The 21,420-nt window shown below is 42.1% G+C and overlaps 2 protein-coding genes across 3 annotated transcripts in view; one reads left to right on the top strand and one right to left on the bottom strand.

Moving 5' to 3' along the window:
- The window catches only part of gulp1a (GULP PTB domain containing engulfment adaptor 1a), a 95,619-nt gene extending 89,436 nt beyond the window's left edge, over positions 1-6,183 (top strand). The window contains exons 6-13 of one of the 2 annotated variants that reach the window (XM_087829857.1): positions 85-183; positions 303-440; positions 612-728; positions 2,046-2,132; positions 2,848-3,078; positions 3,287-3,425; positions 3,524-3,618; positions 5,414-6,183. In XM_087829857.1, the coding sequence (XP_087685983.1) occupies positions 85-183; positions 303-440; positions 612-728; positions 2,046-2,132; positions 2,848-3,078; positions 3,287-3,425; positions 3,524-3,618; positions 5,414-5,485 (978 nt within the window). In that variant the 3' untranslated portion in view covers positions 5,486-6,183. The remainder of the gene's footprint in view (positions 1-84; positions 184-302; positions 441-611; positions 729-2,045; positions 2,133-2,847; positions 3,079-3,286; positions 3,426-3,523; positions 3,619-5,413) is intronic. The other variant, XM_087829856.1, reaches the window with a different exon arrangement.
- Positions 6,184-11,333: 5,150 nt separating this feature from the next.
- The window catches only part of col5a2a (collagen, type V, alpha 2a), a 40,758-nt gene continuing 30,671 nt past the window's right edge, over positions 11,334-21,420 (bottom strand). Inside the window, exons 29-54 of the mRNA XM_087830230.1 lie at positions 21,288-21,341; positions 21,140-21,193; positions 20,970-21,023; positions 20,789-20,833; positions 20,609-20,707; positions 20,412-20,519; positions 20,230-20,283; positions 19,944-19,997; positions 19,719-19,772; positions 19,556-19,609; positions 19,344-19,451; positions 19,080-19,133; positions 18,933-18,986; positions 17,215-17,376; positions 16,941-17,048; positions 16,714-16,821; positions 16,564-16,617; positions 15,751-15,858; positions 15,485-15,538; positions 15,204-15,311; positions 14,656-14,709; positions 14,440-14,547; positions 13,939-14,245; positions 12,328-12,509; positions 11,989-12,231; positions 11,334-11,646 (exon numbers count right to left, since the gene is read on the bottom strand). Coding sequence (XP_087686356.1) covers positions 11,500-11,646; positions 11,989-12,231; positions 12,328-12,509; positions 13,939-14,245; positions 14,440-14,547; positions 14,656-14,709; positions 15,204-15,311; positions 15,485-15,538; positions 15,751-15,858; positions 16,564-16,617; positions 16,714-16,821; positions 16,941-17,048; positions 17,215-17,376; positions 18,933-18,986; positions 19,080-19,133; positions 19,344-19,451; positions 19,556-19,609; positions 19,719-19,772; positions 19,944-19,997; positions 20,230-20,283; positions 20,412-20,519; positions 20,609-20,707; positions 20,789-20,833; positions 20,970-21,023; positions 21,140-21,193; positions 21,288-21,341 — 2,589 coding nt within the window. The 3' untranslated portion in view covers positions 11,334-11,499. The remainder of the gene's footprint in view (positions 11,647-11,988; positions 12,232-12,327; positions 12,510-13,938; positions 14,246-14,439; positions 14,548-14,655; positions 14,710-15,203; positions 15,312-15,484; positions 15,539-15,750; positions 15,859-16,563; positions 16,618-16,713; positions 16,822-16,940; positions 17,049-17,214; positions 17,377-18,932; positions 18,987-19,079; positions 19,134-19,343; positions 19,452-19,555; positions 19,610-19,718; positions 19,773-19,943; positions 19,998-20,229; positions 20,284-20,411; positions 20,520-20,608; positions 20,708-20,788; positions 20,834-20,969; positions 21,024-21,139; positions 21,194-21,287; positions 21,342-21,420) is intronic.

Genomic DNA, 21,420 nt, shown 5'->3' with positions numbered 1-21,420 from the left:
TACTGTAGCTGTATTTGTGTGTCATGTGGCATACTTTCTTATATGCTAATTGCACTTTTATCATACTAATTTTTCCTCTTGCAGTTTCAGAGGCACATCAAAAAGTCGGAGGGACAGAAGATCCCGAAAGTGGAACTTCAGATCTCCATTTATGGCGTGAAGATACTAGATCCCAAGACAAAAGTGAGTCCAGAAAGGATATAGGCAACTGTATATGACAGCTGTGATTATACAGAAAATAAACACCGTGAAGTCATCTCTCATATGCAGAGTAAATAATAAATGCTTTATTTTCCCCCCAGGAAGTGCAGCATAACTGTCAGTTACACAGAATATCCTTCTGCGCAGATGACAAAACCGATAAAAGGATATTTACTTTTATCTGCAAAGACTCAGAGTCCAACAAACACCTCTGCTACGTCTTTGACAGTGAAAAATGTGTAAGTCTCTGCCGCTTCAACAAGCTTGCTTGTTTCCTTGGATACAAATGTGAAATACATGAGTCAGATTGCTGAAAAATACAACCTTTCACGATCAGCTCAAGTGAAAACTACAGCTGTACTCACATTTGTTTAGTGTTTGAGCCAGTCTTTGTTTCCTTTGCGTTTCAGGCAGAAGAGATAACTTTAACTATCGGCCAAGCCTTTGATTTGGCCTACAAGAAGTTCTTGGAGTCTGGAGGCAAAGACGTGGAGACCAGGAAACAGATTGGAAGCCTGCAGAAACGAGTGCGTCTCCCATCCAGCTCGCGGAGCTCGTTCGCTCACACACACACACACACTCTTGACAGCGTGTACCACCGTGCAGATGCATTGATGTTTTTATTAATTAATGCGGAGCTTGTTTCTATTGATTGTCTTAAATCATCCAGTGTGGACAATTAAGCTGTGCTGATAAAAGGAAAAAAAACTGTTAATGAATATTAATGACGCAGACTTCTGTTGTAACCGAGCCAGCCTGTAATCAAATTATTGTACGCCCAGCTGAAAACACGGAGCCGTCCCATGGGAAGTGTTTAAAATTAGATTTGTTCAGATATTCATATAAATTTGATCAAATTGGGGACGTGATGTTTTAGCTAAACACCAGCCTCACGTGTACTTGAACCTCAGTTGGAGGACGGTGGTTAAGCAGACGTGTATTCAAGTGTGTTAAACAGTACAGCCAACTCAGCAGTTTATGAACATGTACACAGACATGCAGACACAGAGACACGTTAAAGGTTAATGATTATTGAGTTCAAATTGTTCAGCATGAATAAACATCTGCTGATAAAGACCTTGTGATAGAAGCAAAGGTCCAGAAATAGCTACTGAGCAGAGCTTGGCAAGGATCTACCGTTTATTTTGATTTAATCCCAAAAATCACTTCTGCTGCCCCCTGCTGGTAATACTCAGCAAAGCAGCATGTGTGTTCTAATATATGACTAAACAATAGTTGTACTATTTTCTCCCGTTTCAGTAACATTTGTGAAACACTATCTAACCCTACAGGAAACAACAAAACTAGTCTTTTTGTCGGCTGTTTTAAAGGTGTTTTCAAATTAACTTTCATTTTTGCATATTTTGTCGATAATTTTAGTTATGACGTCATGGCAGATTTCTGTGTATTTTGTTGATATGCACTGACGTTAGCTTGCTAACTAGCCATTGCTATCCTATACCTTTGTAGCTTAAAGCTGTGTGGAGTTGGTTACTTATCAACTTGTCTGATGAGTTCACAGACGTCATAGGTTTTTCTTGATTATTATAATCTCAATGTTTCAGCAAAGTCTCAGGAAAGATTTGTTGAATATCAATGCGTTTTAGTATCTCATTGTTGACCGCGACAGCCTAATTACTTAATAACAGTTAGTTTTTAGCAGTGTGCTAAAGTACAGTGTTTTGTCATTTGTGTCGAATTCTGTTAAAAAAAAAAAAGACATGTGAGCAGTTCGAACGTGATTCTGTATCATAAGCAAATTACACAAATTGCACTATGACATCAAATATTTTTCTGCACTCTGCTGCTTCCCTGTGTCCTGATTCGGTTTGTATCTTTTGCAGATTCAAGAACTGGAAACGGAAAACTCTGAGCTAAAGAAACAACTGCAAGAGCTTGAAGAACAGCTGATGATAGCACACGTACCTCCAGTAAGAACAAACTGCGTAGCATGCCAACCTTCAGTTTAGAAAAGTCGATTTTACAGAAGAAAATGAGACCTTAGACTTTAATTTTGCTCCTTTTCAACAGCAGTTACTGCAGCCACGGGGAACAATAGAGTGACTGCATTACAATATCCAATATCTGCAATATCCATCTAAAACTACCTGAATTGTCTGTTATACCAGCTGAATTGTTGAGTTGTACAAAATTCCTTTTGTTCCTTTTGAGATGTTTAATTCAAAGACTTTCATTATGTACGAAACAGCTGACTAATGTAATAGCACTCTTTAATAACATAATCTGTGATTCGAGCATTCTGAATGAGCCAGAAGTGCACGACCTAAACCGTCGTTTAATTCTAAAAGATTCCTGAATTTAAACCGTTGAGTTTTAAAAGTACTTTTAAGGACAGCTGGCTTTGCTGATTGTGTTTGTGCGATTAAATGCACGACTCCGGTTTGGAATGACCAGGCCTATCTGGAGGCAGGCAGCAGGGGTCTGTATCTGAAGCAAAGCAATTACACACCTGATTGGTCTGATGAGGAATGCGATACATTCGGCATCTAATTGGGGCAAATGCCAGCACTTGTGACAGCCTCCTGAGAATGCAATTACCCACAGCTCCCCTATTCTACAACACTGAATAATATTGTCTCTGTCTCTCTCTTTCTGGTCATTTCCTGTCTGCGATCTTTTTCTCAGCCGCTGCACATAAACGCGGCTAATGAAGCGTACATGCTGCAGAGGCCGTCCTCTCTCTTCTGGTGCCACAGCATCAAGTCGCTCTCCTGTCTGGAAATCTCCTCTGTCACTCTCACTCCTATGAGCTCACCGGAGTCCAACTTGTCCACCGGGCTACTAACTCCTCCGCCTGCCAAACCCGCTCTCCTTCCTCCTAAACTCGACGAGGGCTGCAGCATCCCGCGGCCTCGCGTAAACACCCTCCGCTTCTCTTTTTCTGTGCTGTCTCTCTGTCCCCGGAGCCTTGTTATCTCCTGCCTTTGTCTGTGTGGTGCTTGTGCTTCTTCTTCTTCCCTTGCTTTGATGCAAAAAAAAAAGAAAGAGAAAAATAGCTGTGTAGTTTGTGCATGGGTGAACTTACAGGTCTCTGCCGGTGGCTCAACCATTACTTTGTATGCAGGCGGGGAGTATCTCAATGAAGCCGCAGTCGACAGACATTTTTGACATGGTTCCCTTCTCCCCTGTGACACCCCTGGTGCCCACACCAGCCAGCAACGGCTGCCCACCCCCTCCACCCACCACATTGCCACCAGATATAAGTAAGTGAAAAACTTATTTACATTTTGGTGTTTTAACCCCTCCCACCCTCGATGTGCCTCCTTGATCATTACAGTGTTGATCTGCTCTGTGCGTGTAGGTAAAGATTTGTTTGGTGCAGAGCCGTTTGATCCGTTCACCTGCGGGGCAGCTGACTTCCCTCCAGACATCCAGTCAAAGCTGGATGAGATGCAGGTGAGCTCATCGCTGTGTCTCTTTCAGAAGAATTGCAGGCAGGCTGCTTAAACTGTGAAACTGTTTTGTTCTTTTTATTATCACAACCATTACTTTGAAGATTAAAGATTTTCCCCTTGCCTTCGTAAATAAAGGCTTTGCGCATCACAAGCGACGCCTCAGCTGAACCGAGTAACAAACTCCAGTTGTCTAACAGCAGTGCACACCGCTGTAATTGCCTCCACATCAGTTCCACCATACAGTACACACTTTATTAAAATCAATAATGTTTGAGCAGAAAAATGCAGTCGCACAGCAATAGAAACAATTTGTGTGGAATTATCTAATGAGGAACGGTTTAGTGACTCATCGATGGGTAAGAGTAGCTCCTTTATTTATTTTAATCAGAGGACAGAACCACTAATGTGTTCATAAAGGAGTGTGTTAATTAAAAGTGTTTAGTGTATCACTCTGATGTGTTTTCCTGCCTGCATGAAAATGTCGTGATATTACAGCGGAGCAAGTTCAAGCAATTGTTGTTGTTGGGATGGAGCCATAAATTAATATTGTAGTCAGATCTGTAATAAAAAAAACAATGGTGCATATTAGAAATAAACTTTTGTTTTCAGACTGCGTCTCAAACCTTTGTGCAGATTGCCAAAAACTGAGAGAACTAAAGGAGCTTGTATTCAGTCATTTAATCCAAAGCGATAAATCGGGATTTGAATATATGATGTCATGTATAAGATAACAATAACTTTTTTTTGTTAAGTGTGTGAATTTATCTTACAGCCACTGTAACTGATTTGTGTTAACAGACAAATGCACGTTCTTGTTAAAGGTCAGTGAGTGCAGAAGTGGAATTAAGTGGATCCATCATTTCCTAACAAACTACAAAAGTGATCCTGAAATAGTTTCCTTTAGTCGGTGGTATTTATTCGCAGGGCTTCCTGTCCTGTAATTGGTAATTATTAGAAACGCACCTCGCAGCCTTGTTAACAGATGAGATTAATTAAGTAGATTTGTAGCGGTGCTTTTTTTCTGTTTGCAATAGTAGGACATGGAAAAAAAGCTGCTGTAGCTTCTGTTTTCATGCTGTCACACAGTTATCAGTGTGGTTACACCACGTTCACATAAATCTGTAAAAACCGCCTGAAAATGACAACATTTGCTTTAAAAAGTTGTGACTTCAAAACTGCGACATCCAAGGTTCAGTTTGGAAAACACCTGTTGAGCTTTGGCAGCGTGTCGCCAGTAGGAGGCAGCGTTGCTCTGATGTTTCTCTCCTCCCTGTTCTTTCTCTTCTTAATGACTAACAGCTGAACGTATCTGTTTCCCTCTCTCACTCGTAGCGGCAGAGATGGTTCGTAGTCCTTTGCCCTCTGCTTGTGCTGTTGTGTTTTCGTCTTGCACGCTCTGAATGCAGCTGCACGCGCTCACATTTGCAGACTGCGCCGACGCTGCCAGTGCATCTGTGGCAGCTTCATTAGCTCGGCTTTCTTCATGACTTACTCTGTGTCTTTTTGATTAACAAGAACAAATACGCACTGCTTAAGCTTGAAAATATTTGTTTTGCACATAAACAATGTTGGGGGTGCATGCCGGCCTCATTTGCAAAATAAGCTCGACTTACTTTGATCTGCTATAATTGAGTTTTCCTATTAGGATTCATGCCTTGCCGTTTCTGATCTTGTCTAAAATGCATGACCCAGCATGATGCGGTGTCAGTGGCATCTAGCTCGTCTTTGCCTCTGAGGTTTTTCCAGCGGGCCTGAGTGTCTATAAAAGCGGCCCTGTGTGGCTTCATGTCTTCCAGGAGGGGTTCAAAATGGGACTAACCTTAGAGGGCACCGTCTTCTCTCTGGACCCGCTAGACAGTCGCTGCTGATGCTGAGAAGATGAACCCTTCGAGGTGCACTTTCAACCCGTTTGTATGAAGAAGAAGTGCCAAAATCCACTCCACGGTTGAGTCAAGATGTCACAGTTGTCATCTTGAGGTTTATATGCATTTGCATTTAATTGGTTTTCGATATTTCAAGGTAAACTCAGATCCATTATAGTAAAGAGCTATTTTTGTAATAAAAAAAAGACAAAAAATGCGTATGGAGGTGTTAGTTTTGAGTACCTTTGCTTGCACAGGAGGAGACAGATGTAAATAGTCGATATGTTCAATGGTACACTCTGTGGCAGAATTTTCATATGTGTGTATGCACCGTTTGAATTCTGTATTGTCAACACATTCCTGTTTGTATGCCAAACACAAGCTGGCAAGAAAAATAAATGGAATCTATATTGTGACAAAACCTTTGAGCTTTTAACATCACATATTTTACTCCACATTAATTCATACGTTATGTAGTTGATTAATCCAGCCTGATATTTTCTTTTGTTTTTTTTACTTCAGTGACCTTTCCGCTCTTTGTCCTTTGTTCTGTTCAGATTTTGACCAGATTGAGTTGCCATTTCGGTGTTTACCTTTCATTTTCTGCTCTTTTATCTCTGTCCAGCCAGTTCTATTCCTGTTATTTCACTTTCTGTTGAATTGACTTTGCTGTTACAGATATTAAAGAAAATCCTACTATGAAACCTGCCCCTCACTCATTCTTCTGTGTTATATAATTTATATCTGACTTTATTTGTTCATTTGTTTATGAAACATTTTCTTCTAGTGGCAGAATGATTAGAATGCTGTAGGCTCGGCTAAAGCACAATGACGCCCTTGAATTTTTCCGAGTGCCATCACAACATTTTGTGTGCGATTGCCATCAGCTTACAAAAGGGAAACATGAAAAAAACTGGACGTCCTGTTAGCAATAGGAAGTACAGAGTCCATATGTTTACATGCCACTGCTCTCGATTCTTCAATATCAAAGCCTCTTTTAGCCAATATGCCTTTGTGACTTTTAAGTACATATAATGAACTTTTAAGATTTAAGAGTTAAGATTTATGTCTGTAACAGCGGTATTGTACCGCTGCAGTTAGCGTGGTTAGCTTTCTGCAGCGTGTGTAATACTGCTGTACTAATGCAACTAAATATATTGACGTTTTCTCAGGATAGTAAGTTAATATTGATAGCATCTCCTCCTCCACAGAACCAAGCTCATTAATGCTGCTCAGCGAAAGCTTTAACTGATGCAGAAGTTGGGGGTTGTTGTGGAACTGTGCTTAGCTTGCAGGTGTCTCTTCACATGTGCAGTAGAGGTCTTAAAAGCTGATGTAACGTAATCACATTGATTACATGTTGTTCTCGTCTTTTTCACTCACTAATACAGGATGTGTCATTTGGCTAGTTAAAGTGCAAATGCACACTAACAGCAAGGATTTGATCCCTTCTCTTGCTGAAGCCACAGCGGCCACAGACTGTGGCATTACAAAAATGATTTTGACCGTGTGCAATGAACTTACACTCTCAATGCCTTTGATATGGTTGCTTCAAAGACTGGTATCAGGTCTGTGACCACCTGCAGTTAGTTGTCAGAGATAAGACTGCTGATGCCTTCTGTCTGCTGTCAATATTGAATATGGCAATTTCATCCAATCTGCTTGGGATAGTACGGCAATTAATTATGATAAATTGTGAAAACTGCAAATCTGCAAATTGCCATCTGCATACACAGAGATTCACATTAATTACTTCTATTAAGAGTCCAGCCAGAAATCTGAATGGGTAGATTTTAAACAGAAGTTCCTCCACAAATAGTGGTGTAGTTGCTGCAGAACAGCATGTTAATTGCAAAAATGACAGAGGCATTTGGCAACCTTGCTTTTAATCACCTTGCTTTTGCCCAATAATCAGACCCAACAAATATAACCCCCCCCAGATGATTTTATTTATTTAGACAGAGATCCCCTCCCCCCATGTTCAGCACAAAGTTACGCCGATATTTGCCTCCCACCAGGACACCTGTGCAATCGCCTTGTGGTCACCCAAAAGCTTGACATTGCACAATGAATGAACCTCTGGGCAAGTAGCTGATCACTCCAACTACCTGAAATTCATCATAAATACAAAAACACTCAATGCAAACACCGAACAACCCAGTATCTCTCCTACTTTACTCTAGTGTGACTGAGTTTTAACCAAAGAAATATACCAAAAATAAAGAAACTTGAATTTAGCAATAAATGTGTTGTGTTACTTTTTGCCTGTTTTTTTAGCCGTCAGAATTGTTGTCTGAAGACCAACAAGGATACCCAATGGATTTATTTTGCCAAATGGATCATCATGGCATTGCCGTATTGGTCCATTTGATCGACCTTTGTTTTTATTATTTATTTTATTTTATTTTCAGTTGTTACAGACGGGACAGACATGAGTGAGGGATAGGAAAGGGAGAAAGAAAGAGGAAGGAAAAGAAAAACAGAAGGGGAGAGGGACAGTGAGAAAGGGGGGAAAAAAAATATCTCCGGGATCACCTGTTGAGAGAAAAAGAATAGAAAACAAGCAAAAAAAACAAAACAAAGCAACATACTAAACACAACACCATCGCATTAATCTAGCTAAGTGTAAACAGCAGTAAATACTAAATATTGAATGTTGTTGTGCAGCACGCAGGACAGACAGCGCACAATGTGCTTTGAAGTAGCAGCCAAGAAAGGTGTGATTTAAGTCTACGAACAGTGAACACCTGTGTGCACACCTGTGTGGGTCGGCGCGCTTGTATTCAAATGGTTTCCCCATGTAATGGTCTGCAAGAGGATGTAGAGAGCCATAGCCCTGTCCCTCAGGGCATGAAGCAGGCATGGAGGAGATCCAGGCCCCAGACATCCAGAGGTCCCAGAGTGCAAGAGCCCAAGGAGGACCACCGGAGGGGCATCCGTGCCACCTTCATGGGAAGGGCTGAGGATACCCAGACGAGGGGTCACCCAGTAGCCACCGGGCAGAAACTAGAGGGGACTGCACCGGCGTGCCCGCCGGCTCCGCCGGCAGCCAGCTGTGCCAGAGTGAACCGAGCCGCAGGGACAGAGGCCAGAGGCCCGAGGGCCCTCCGCGCCCCGGAAGAGGCCTGACTGAGCAGCAGGCGCCAGGCCCCGCCAAGTAGCCACCGGGAGTGAGCTGGCACATGACCTGAGCGCCCAGCCCCGGACACCAAGAACCAACAATGCACCGACCCCTGAGGGCATCAGTCACCGGCAGGGAGTGTGGTGAGGGGAGATAGGCCTCCACACTTGGAGGGCCTGGGAGTTCCCAGAGAGGTGGAGTCTAAGACCCGACCTGACATATAGACACAGACAAACAGGCACACACAGACACAGACATGCATTCCCACCCTCATGCACACATATACAAACACTCAGCACTCACCCAACGTAGGAATAAACGTAAATGGACATGTACACACAATCACACTCCCCAAACATACTCTATACCCCGGGTCCAGGTATCCTCGCCCCCAGAGGGGGAAACGGCACCCAGACCCAAGAGATGTTACCCTTCCCTCCGGGGTGGAGGCTAGCAGACTGCCCCAGGCTCCGCAGCAGCAGGGAGGCCAATCGGACAGCCAGCATCTCTTCCCAGCCCCCCCGCCCCGATGGCTAGCAGAGAACGGGGGTGTGTTAAGACCCCATACCCTCCTCCTCCCGCTCAAGTGTAGTGTTGCTGCGTGTTGCTCTAAAGTGTGTTTAAAACAAGGGAGAGCATGGTGCTGCTGCCAGAGAGCAGCAGGTGTTAGCACGGCCCCTCCCGAGAACCCTCAATGTCTACATGGATTTAAAATTGAGAGGTGGGCACCGGCGCCAGAGGTAGGTTTGAATACACAGACCGTCTACTGGACGCCGTTAACGTGCCCACCCTCAAGGCCCTATATATATATATATGTGTGTGTGTGTTATGAGAGTGTAAGTAATGTGGATGTCTAAGTTGTGAGATAAAATTGAGGCACAGGTGGCCAGAAGAGGACAGAGGGGGGGGGGGAATGTCTCCCCTGTTGTGTTACTTTCTAACACTTTACCCTAAACACCTTTTATGCTCATCATATGTTTTCACCATAAAATGCTTTCTGTATACAAAGTTATCCATTTGTGCCCAGGTAACCTTTTTACTTTATTTGCCAACCTGTCACGTTCCACTAATCGGAGTCCTTTGCTCCCATTGGTAATATCTCTACCTTGGGAATGCCTCCTTTTGTGTTCAGTCTTCAGCTGCCATATCACTGCTACCTTCTGTGAATGCCCCATGAGCTATAACTATGACATGAGGTGCAATAGCTCAGATTAGGTTCAGTGTCTAAACAGATTTTCCTCATATTTAAGATTCACCTTAACCACTGGGGTGCTTAAGTACATCGCCACAGGCAGGGAGAGAGTGATTCACTCAGTTGTTGTCCTAATTCTTCAGTTGCTACAGTTGTGCTGTTAAAAAAAAAAATCACATCTGATTTTCTTTTTCTTTTCTCTTAAAACAAAGGTTCAGGTCTCTTGGGGCTGCTATCGTAGACAATTTATAAAGATCCAAAATGAAGTCTACTCAAACAAGAACAGGCAGAGAGAAGTATTTTCAATATTTATTTTCAAAGGAAGAAACGCATCTGCTTCCAGTGTGGAACCCCCCCTCTTCATCCTCTTCCTCCTCCTTCTCCTCCTCTCTGCCTTGGGGGTGTTTGCAGGCAGCCATGCCTTGCATAATTCTAACAAATCTATAATAAATATACTCAAATTCGAACCAAATGGTCACAAGAGAATTACTTAAAAGCACAGTCAAAAAAAAAGGAAAAATGTAAAACAAACTGTTCACATTGAAAACTCTGTGTAAAAAGTAAATTAAACTAAATATGAATTTAGGTGCAAAACTGGCCAACGCAAAGAGCCTAACTATACCTGAATCAATATGACAAGAGCTTAGGGGGATTAACAAGCATTTAGTTTAATTTGTTGCATAGCAAAAAATTAAAATTAAAAATACAAAGCAAACAGGCACACTCAGCCGTCTTATTCTATAAAACTGAGTATTGAAAAAAGGATTTCAAGAGCATATATGTCCAGGATACTGCAAAGGGGGAGCTGACATGCATAAAAATCGCTACCTTTTAACTGTACCATAATTGTATAATTGAAGGGGCAAAAAAATAATTACAAATCACCACACATCACTCACATGACACCTCATTCATCTCCCCATTGTTGACAGAGAGATCTTTATTGGCATCCCCAAACCCTGCCCTGTACCGCGCAGCTGGGAGAAGATCAAAGGTCACACTACTTACAAAACAGCACCTGTGTGAAACAAAAGATTTACATGTAGTGTCATGGTGTTCTCAGTTCCGGTGACGAGGTAGCTAACACTGAGTGACTGACAGTCTTCATGCGTCTTTAATGTTCTACATGGTTGGTACAGAGTGTTGAGTAACTAGATACAGACATCGGTTCATCAGAACTCTCATGAGAAAATACCTGCGCCAGCGAACGCATAAGCGGCTGTATTTGTTTCCTCAATAGCACCACAAAGATGTTTTATATTCAGACAATGAAGTAAAAAAACAAAAAGAAAATAAAGAAGTCTCTAAAAAAATAGTAGTGGTGGGACATACGTCGTAGTTTCAGTGGAAACGTTCTGGGCTTACGAACAGCAGTCATAATAACAGTTTAAAGCTTCTATGTTCTTTGGCGAAATTAAAGGGTAAGATCTTTGGACCTCGAAAATGCACAAAGCTCGAAGTCAAACATACACAAGACGACAGAGGAATGATTCTGATTTTTTTTTTTTTTTTTTTCAAACCAATTTTTCATGTAAATTCCAAAACAAATCTTTGCCGTCTTGAACTGGGTCGAAAGGCACAATAAATATCTCGCCACGGGGCCACAACAGTCCTCGGTACTCGTATGTACAACGTGGCTGATCGCATCAGCTGTCAGTTCAACAGTCTCGGGATTCTCCCCGACACTTCCCTTCCCTGCTGACGCCTTTACAAGAAGCACACGGGCCCGATGTCGACGCCGAACTCTTGATCCCGGCCGCCAATGTCCACGGGGGCAATATCCACAATGGGAAGTCTTGCTGTTTTCTGTGTCCTGTACTCAAACACGGTCTTGCCCCAGTTGCCATTTGCTTGCTGTTAACGAGATAAAAACACAGGTTCATCAGTGAACTCTGAAGAAAAAGGCTTTCAAATCCTCAAATACATGTAATTCCTCAGTTTGTTCCCTAAGCACACTGTTCATTGAGTGTTCGTGTTCATGCACATACACTCACCTCCTGCTATAAATTAAGCTGAAAAACTCGATTTGTATTAACCCTGATAGAATCTGTTGGAAACTGCTGCCTACTTTCACACCCAGCAGACACCAAGCATCATTATGATTTGACTGATGAAGACCTGTCCAGTATTAACTCACTACTCAATCTTCATCGTCAGGCATGTGTTGAACTACAACAGTTGAAACACTGGACTTACTGTGCAGGAGTCCTCCACCACTGTGTATCTGAACCGGTTGTTTCCCTCTGCTTTGAGCTCTAGGTCGTTGGAGCCTTTGAGGATCACGGCTTTCTTTAAGTTGCCCGTCTTGTCATCCATGTAGCCCACAGTGTTCTTGCAGTGGTACGTGATGGTCTGGGAAACCTCTTTGGACAGCAGGCGGATGAAGGTCATCTGCACTGCGACGGTGTTTGATGGCTGATCTTTGTTGCCATAAGCAAACTAGAAGCACAAATTTGTACAACACGTTAAGTTCTGGATTGATTTAAAAATACTCTCACACACACAGACACACACGACAAGTGTGTAGCTGCTCACATGTGTTCCGCTGTTCATGTCGGCTCCAAACCACACAGGCTTGTTCCTGGAGGAGGTCCACCACACTTTACGAGGTATGCTGGATGGGTTGGCAGAGATGCAGGTCTCTCCAGTGTCCATGTTGCAGTGCACTTGAATGGCATCCTCTGCACTGCCTTGGTTTGGATCCACCCAGTACTCACCTACATCACAAAATGGAAGCATTCAATTAAATTGCACTTCCAGAAGTAGGGATATACTAAGTCAGTGTCTACATGTACGAACCCCTAGGGCTAACGATTGGTATTAAAGGCACGTATCTGTTTCCTTGAGCACTTAAAAGGTACATACAAGCTCCCAAGCTGTAAATGGTATATACCATAGGTTTTTAGGATGACTGTATGCAATTAGCCTCCTTGGAGACAGACCTGTGCTATAAATTCTAGGTGACTTCCTTCCCGAGTTATTGGGTTCTCAAGATTGTCTGAAAACTTGAGGATGCAACTAGAGTATCAATTTGAAAATCCTAAATCACCTGTTCTTGAGTTATCACATTCACACATAGGATGTCCTGCTTCCTTATTCACAAGGGGTCATCACAGCATGTTTGATCTGGCAGACTTTTTACACCAAATACCCTTCCTGATGCACCCCCAGATGGATTTGTGTCCCCTCCTGGGATCAAACTGTGGATCTTTCTCTTGTTAGGTGCATGTGTATAAAACTATACTCCGGAGCCTTGATATTACCATACCATACATTACCACCTTTATTTATAAAGCACTTTAACATAAAACCAGAGTTCACAAAGTGCTGTACATGCTAATAGCATAAGTAAATAAAAATTAAAATGAGATAAGATAAGATAAAATAAAAAACTAAAATAAATTGAAACATGTTAAAACAAATAGAGTCAACCCCTCTAATCAATGCCAAAGGCTTCAGCGAATAAATATGTTTTAAGAAGACTTTTAAATTCAGAAAGAGAAGAGGCCTGCCTAACATGCAAAGGTAGATCATTCCACAACTTTGGAGCAACTACAGCAAAAGCACGATCACCTTTAAATTTATACTTAGTTTTCGGTACCTTAAGGAGCTGCTGATTGGTTACATGCAAGCAACTTTAGTTTGTGTGTCAATATTTACATCAGCAAATAGAAAAACGCTGCAAATCCACACAAAACACTATAAAGTGAGAAAAAAACAAAAAACAAGTGTTTCTGGGGACACAATAACGTGATGGAAACCAAAACATGTGAAGGCTCACACTGAGACATAAACGAAGAGGGTTCATCAGTGTTGTGGAGGTAAAACATTTAATCACCATTCATAAAACGCCGTGGCTACATGTTTGCTAAAGCGCTATACAAATACAGGCCATTTACCGTTAGCCATTTATTTTTAGCTTGTCACATCCGCTTCTGCTCTATCACGTTAACATTTCCCGAAAAACGTTTTGTTTCATGATTTTTAAATTTTGCAGGTTTTTTAATTCCTGTTGTGTTTTTGCAGCATTTTCCTATTTGCTGGTGTTTTCTTAAGTTGCAGTGTATTTGACCTCTCAAGGCCACCATAGAAAAACATCTACATTCTAATAAAGTCAAATCTGTTTAAATGTCTCCCCTCACTCACCGCTCTTCTTCATGGGGTAGCACCTCTTGAGGTCGTCGCAGGTCCTGGCAGGATGTTTCTTGCTGCCGTCTGGGCTCTTCATGTTGTCGATCTGGCTCTTGAGGGCTTTCAGGGTGGCTTGAACACCGGGGTCGACGGGCACTATGGTGGAGGCATTGCTGTTGGGCAGAGCTTCGTCCTCGCTGAACTCAGGAGGAGGTGGCCCAGAGTCGTAATCCTGGGGGCCGCCGAATAGGTCATCCACAGCTGCCATGGGACGTCCGGGAGGGCCTGGAGGACCTGCGGGTCCGGGTTCTCCGGGAGGGCCCTGCGGGTTTTGGAATAGTAGTGTGAAGACTGTACTCTTTGGGGTTTTTATTTACACATTGAAATTTTGCCCATCCCCTATTCCCTATGTACCAAACATCTGTTGAAAAGATGTTCTGCATTTTAACAAACATTCTCATCTGGCTCCTTTTTATGAGCTTTGCACACACTTTTTGCTGCGTAATGAGACAATACCTCTGGTCCAACTTCTCCTGTGATCCCACGAGTTCCTGGAGGTCCCATTGGTCCAGGCAGTCCTATGTATCCTTCTTTTCCAGGAGGCCCGATAGGTCCAGGAGGTCCCTAAATCATAAGGAACCGTTAGCCTCAAATATGAGAAATTAATTCCAAAGTTATAGCTGATATGAAGATTATTCTCTTCCTCGACACGAATGAATCGGTGGCAATTACCCTCGGTCCACTGGGTCCAACAATTCCTGGAGCTCCCTGCTCACCAGTTGTGCCCTAAAAGCAATAAATCAAATTTATTCGTCTGTTTAATGCACTTGAACTCGATGAACACAATCTGTTGATGATACTCAAGTGGGAAAACTCAGCTAATGGTACCATTTGTTTTGTTCAGCTGAATTTTTGTGAAACAAAGTGTCCACTTTAGGGCACTGCCAAGAGTCAAGTAAATACACTACGTTTTCTAATTTAGCTTATAGCTGTCAGTAACTGGGTCATGAGGGGTGGGTTGATGCGATAATGACAGACAACATTGTTAGCAAAAAACGGAAATGAAGCTGCGCTCATTTACAAGCTCTGCATTAAAATGAAAGAGAATTATGTTCAAATAAAAAATTAAAGATCCTTTTGATCACTGTCTGATTTGCATTTCAGAGCGCGGTTGGCAAAGGTGGAATAAGAGAAGAATACTCCACTGTACTGTATGCAGTGGGTCGGAAAGCCTCTGAGATGAAGCAGAAGTCATCCGAGTCATTATCAGTTTTACTTACTGGAGGTCCGGGGAGACCCTGCAAACCAGTGAAGCCTCTGTGTCCCTTCTGGCCTCTCTCTCCATGATCACCCAGGTCACCCTTATCTCCTCTCGGCCCTTGGGGTCCCTGAGTTATAAAAGATTTAGGGCATTTCATAATTACGGTCATTAAATGATGAAGATTGCTTTTACTGCTGTTCTGCACTGAGATCCAAATGAATGTTCATTGAAAGCTAACTGAAAAGGTAATTTACTTTCATAAAACAGATCGTTTCACATAACCACAAGCTGAAGACTCACCACTAATCCTCTCTTTCCAGCTGAGCCAGGTGGTCCGGGAGGTCCTCTTGAGCCCTGAAAACGAGCAAAGTCATTAGAAAGCCCTCAGGGAACACAGACCTCTGCAAACACTGAGTCCATCCAGCCTTCTGGTACTGAAACACATTATTCAGTTACTATTAATTAAGGGTTTCAATTAAATCTGCCTCCAGAATGTCCTCATGTGCCCTCGGTACATCTGTTAATACACCCTGCACATGAACAGAAAAAAAACAACAAACACTTACAGGCTCTCCTCTCCTTCCAGCATCACCTGGGGCACCAACAGGACCGGGAGGTCCAGGAAGTCCCTGAGGACCAACAAAGCCTTCTGGACCAGGATCTCCTCGGTCTCCCTGGAAATTTAAAAACGTAAGTAAGTGTTAGCTACCTGCAACATCTTTATTTTTTCCCCTTTTCTAATCATTTTTTAAATTTCTTATCTATAAAAAAAAAAATCTAATTTTGGCATTGCTCACCAAAGTTTAGCAGTCATCATCAAAACATTCACAAACAACCCTGGTTAAAAATACGTTTCTTCATTTGCAGACACAATAAATAACACCAAATTAAGCAATAAGTCAAGAGGAACCAAGAGCAGTTTTTGTCCATTCCCAACGAACAGAAAAGAGGAATCAAGCACCTCACAGATCTTGTCGCCCAAGTCAGAATATTTTCCTCATTTTCTAATGTTAAACTAATATTGTAACTTATGTTTTTCTATTCAATCCTTCCTAAAATAACATCTTTTTCTATTCGTAACATCAGGTTTAGACCAATGTATCAAACTTCAGCTCAGTCTTTTCAAATGCTAATATTTTTGCCATTTCAACAGTCCATTTTTGGATTGCTGGTACCTCCTCAGGTTCTTTGTCTCCAGGAAACACACAGATCCTTCAAGACCTTTGCCTACGCTGGAGAGGATAGTTTGGAATACCTGTGCATCCCATACTAAGGTACAAGATCTTTTAAGATAAGAGTTATATCCCTCCAGAAACCTTAGATTAATATAAGATGAGCACTTTTTGCAATGTCATATTTTGATCCTTTCTGCGTCTTACCCTTTGTCCAATAACACCATCCTTTCCTGGTGGGCCATCTGATCCTGCAGGACCCTGAGGACCAGACAAAGAAAAAAACAAAAACAGAACATTTAGACAGCTTTGCTAGCGTTAGTTGGGAACCACAAACACTTTAAAACGTGCACTTACATCAGGACCAGGATCACCACGAGGTCCATTAGCACCAGGAACACCGACTGGACCTGGAGGGCCTTTATCTCCAGGCGCTCCTGTTGAGCCCTGCTTTCCTGGGGGACCCTAAAAAAAGAAAACAGAAAAGTCACAATACAATAAAAAGAACACGAATGTCAAGTTTAGACTTTTAAGCTAGTAAGTAACAAAGCTGGTACACAGCAGATATCGGATTTGATACCGACCGCTGGTCCTGGGAGACCTGGTGGCCCACGCTCTCCTCTCTGACCAGGAAGACCTACAATGCCTCTCTGCCCTGTAGTTCCAGCTGGGCCTGGAGGACCATTAGGACCCTAAAGCAGACAACATTAATTTAAATACTCTTAAAGGCAAACAGAAGAACAAGCAACAAGGAATTTCTAAAAAATGTATGAGCTGGGACGATTAAAAAAAATATTTAAATAAATCAAGTTTTTTATTAAAATTGTGACAAACAAATAAAAATAAAATTGACTTTACCGTAGGGCCATCCTCTCCAGAGTCCCCTTTGTCTCCTGGGCTACCTGGTGATCCTGGAGGTCCACGTTCTCCTTGTCGTCCAGGGGGTCCATGATCTCCACGAAGTCCAGGAGGACCCTCTTTTCCTGGAGGTCCCAGGGGTCCCGCTTCTCCTAAAGGACCCTGATAAGACCAGTTACAGTCACAAATATTTTCATGTGGTTTCATGGGACGTGTTGTGCTACAATACATAAAAGCTTATCCCTGATCCAAGTGGTCACTGAAAACCTTTAAAGTTAAAAAGGAAAAAAAAAATTCCAACACATAAAAAAGAAATTTCAGACGAATACTTTTTCTCTTTAGAAAACAAAACAAAATCCTAGAGGTGCATATCTTGTACATTTTTGTAATCTCTATAATTATCATAGATGATGACAGAAATTAGTAGTTATAATATTTAACTCTTTCCTCTGTTATTTGAGTGCTTTTCAGTCTTAACTACAATGGTGATGTGATACCTAGACAGTAGGAAAACAAAGCCGGTAAAATTATTTGTCTATCATTTCACACAGCCTTAGCTGATTCTGTTGTTTGACCCACGTTTGAACCGGGTGATGAAACCAGCAGGACAATCTCAGGCTGGACATCGCCAGCTCCTTTAAACATGCACAAAGGCTGCATTATGTATTCAGTAAAGTAAGTAAAAAGTTGATACCACGTTTAAATAAAACTTTTCTTTGTCAGGGTCACCATATTGGTGCCGATAGTTTAAAGAGACTTTTGAAACAAGGATCCAGACTTATTGTAAAGCTAATGCTTTACAATAAGTCTGGATCCCTGGATCCTTGAATTTTTGTCATATGACAAAATTCACAGCATTTAGCCATTCTGTGTGCCATGCCTTCATTTACTTCATCTTTGTCAGCAGGGCCACCTGAGGAAAACAAATGTTGCTCTGTATGTTGGTACAGATTAAAAAAGAGAAATGCGAAGGAGGGGAAGTGGTTTGACAGATGAAGGACACGGCAAGAGGGGGATGGAAATGTGTGTATGGATCATATCCTGCCACCAGTTTTGTGATCTTTTCTGGCCTGTTTTTTCTTTCTATACAAATAATATTAAAGAATTGATCACAGAAAAGAACAATGATGCCTTAACGTACAAATTTCATATAACACAGAGTAGAGGCATGGCTAATATGAGACTATAAAGGAGTTATCTATTATCTATTATCTATTGTAAGGTCTTTACCTTACAATATAAAGTGCCTTGAGGTAACTGTTGTTGAGATTTGGCTTTATATAAATCAAACTGAAATTAATTCAACTTGTTATACACACAAGAATGCTTAATGAGGGAATGATGGTGTCTTTTTTGAAATGACAGGGAAGCTGTCTGGAAACTGTAAAAATGAAGCAATGTCAGTCTATGGGACAATTTGTGATTGTTATTTGTGCTTCACAATAAAAATATTTGAAGAGAAATGACAGGGAAGGAGACAGACAGACGTTTTTGCCTTTTTGGAAACTTGACTTTGGTATAATGTACAAAGGTAGAATTTTAGATTTGTTTTATTGTGTCAGCATTTATTTTGATTTGCAAACTATTTCAGTAAAGTAATTTATTTACATAAACGGGTGATTGTGCATCATCTTTGGTGGTTTAACATTTGTAACCCATACATTTTTCTTTTTCTTTCACGACCTTGTATTCAAACCCTAACTTGGGGCAGTACTTACAGGTGGGCCAGGGGGTCCAACCCTTCCTGCAGATCCAGGGAAACCAGTGGGGCCCTGCAAAAAAAAAGAAAAAAGAAGTGGTTTGAACAGCAACAGAAAATAACAGTGTTTTGAAATGTACTTAATTGTAGGATCAATGGATCTAACCGGTGCTCCCTGTGTTCCTCTTCCTCCTTTCAGCCCAGCAACACCAACTGGCCCCTACAAAAAATGATATCAACATTTCATTAGAACATAATCTCTCAGTGCACGCATGCAGGAAATGTGTGCAACTGACAGATTCTGTTCTAATGAGGAGCAAGCAGGAAGTGAGAACTCGCAGCCAAACTGGATTAACTAAATGCATAGCAATAAATAAGTGGTTTTGGAAATAAAAATGTGTCAGAACAACTACATTATTTTGCAACTCACAGGAGGTCCATGGGCACCAGCCAAGCCCTGTGGCCCAGGAGACCCTGCATCTCCTTTCTGGCCTTGCTCTCCAGGCTCTCCTTTTACTCCAGGTTGGCCATCAGGACCCTGTGAGGTGTAAATGATATTAGCAGAGCTGCGTTTCCTCCTTTATCTCCTGTGGCATTGTCAAAGGCATACATATATTTAGCAAAGTGTTTCAGTGTACTTACAGGGGGGCCAGAAAATCCAACAGCACCAATAGGACCAGGGTCACCTCTCGACCCCTGCACCACAAGATAAATGTTTGTATTACTTCGTAATGACCTGCCTTGTTTCAGCACAATAAAGCAATACTTAATGTGTAAGATGCAAACACTGGTGAGGTGTACCCACAGGTGTTCCCCTGGATCCTGGTGGTCCAGACGGTCCTTTGGGTCCAGGTTCTCCCTGTGAAGAAGCCACAGGTTTATTGCAATAATTTGGATAACAATTTATTGAGAATCCAGTATTTTTATTGGTGTAAAAGCAGCATGAGGCAAAGAGTTTCCTTCCCAGAGCAGTGGGCCTACTGCTGTCAAACTGCTTTTGTGCTTTATGTGTGTTTTATAAGGACTCTACCTTCTCACCACTGGGTCCTGCAGGTCCTGATGGTCCAATGGGACCTGGTGCTCCCTGTTGACAGGAAAGAAATGTGGTTGGGGATCTTTGCTCATCACCATCACTCATCGTTAACAGAAACTTGTGCAGTCACGTCAGCAAACAGATTTCTTTCAACAAGCATTGACAAGTCTTAAGCTTGTATGGGTACAGCATTAGTTCTGGCTTACGCTCCTGTCACACTCCTTTGTTCACAGGTGAGCTGAGACTAAATGTGTTTGCAGCAAGTCAAAGATGCTTCACTTACTCTTGCGCCATCATTCCCAGCTGTACCTTCAGATCCTTTCTCACCAATTGCTCCCTGAACAAACACAATAAATGAAAAAGTTTTGCAATCACTTTAAAGAGGAATGTAGTCATGAAAAAAACTAAGGCTAAAAGCATTGCAAAAGATTACTACAATTTTTGCAAAGATGATCACATACTTACTCTTTCACCTTTGGGACCAGGAGGACCAGAGATGCCCCTCTCTCCTGGCATTCCCTGAAGACCTGGAGGACCCACGTCACCTAAAGCACCGGTGGGACCAGGGCTACCCTTCAGTGACAAGCATCAAGGTTAATACGAGTTGGCCCAAACTACTCCAGACTTGTGAGTTATACATTGATTATGGTGTATAACAATACCTTTGGCCCATCTGGACCAGGTGCACCAGGAATTCCTTTAGGTCCCTGCAGACCTGTTGGACCCAGTTCTCCTCTCTCCCCAGGAATTCCACGCTCTCCCTAGAAAACAAATATGACCAGTTGAGTCTCAGATAGTCAAACTCCAGCTTGGACTGATTGGAATCAATGCAGTTCACCTACCCTCGGTCCAATCAGACCCACAGGACCAAGTTCTCCAGGAATACCCTGAAAGAAAAAAGCTACATTTTTAATGCTCAGTCCAAAAGAGACATGAAGTTTAAATTCATCCAAGACCTTTTGCAATAATAATTTAGTATTGGATATAACTCAAGGCTACTTTCATAGTTTTTGTTGGACTCACTTGGTCACCTGGTTTCCCAGATTCTCCAGGAGGCCCTTGATTTCCAGGCAAACCCTAAGAACACACAAAAAAATATATTTTTCAGAAATTATTTAGAACCAGAAGTAATCCAACTCCATGAACTGTTTTAAAACTTTGTCCTTTTACAGTGACTCAAAAACATTACACACCGGGAAGCCATTTTCACCTGGAGGTCCCTGCTCTCCTCTGTCTCCTGCAACACCCTGTTAGAGGACAAACATTTCTGTGTAATCAACAGCAATAATAAAAAAAAAGGTCTCAGCAAAAAGTTTTTAAAAATAGTAATCAGACACTTACAGGTGGACCAGGGGGTCCTGCAGGCCCAACCTCTCCATCTTTTCCTGGAGGACCCTGTGGACAAAGTCACACTTAGAAATCCTGCCGACTACACACCTGATGCGGATCCACTCCTTCATCTCCTAGCAGCCTG

This window comes from Neolamprologus brichardi, chromosome 16, assembly GCF_056152115.1.
Source record: "Neolamprologus brichardi isolate AB-2024 chromosome 16, ASM5615211v1, whole genome shotgun sequence".
NCBI classification, from domain to species: Eukaryota; Metazoa; Chordata; class Actinopteri; order Cichliformes; family Cichlidae; genus Neolamprologus; species Neolamprologus brichardi.
This window is presented reverse-complemented; position numbering and strand designations above follow the sequence as displayed.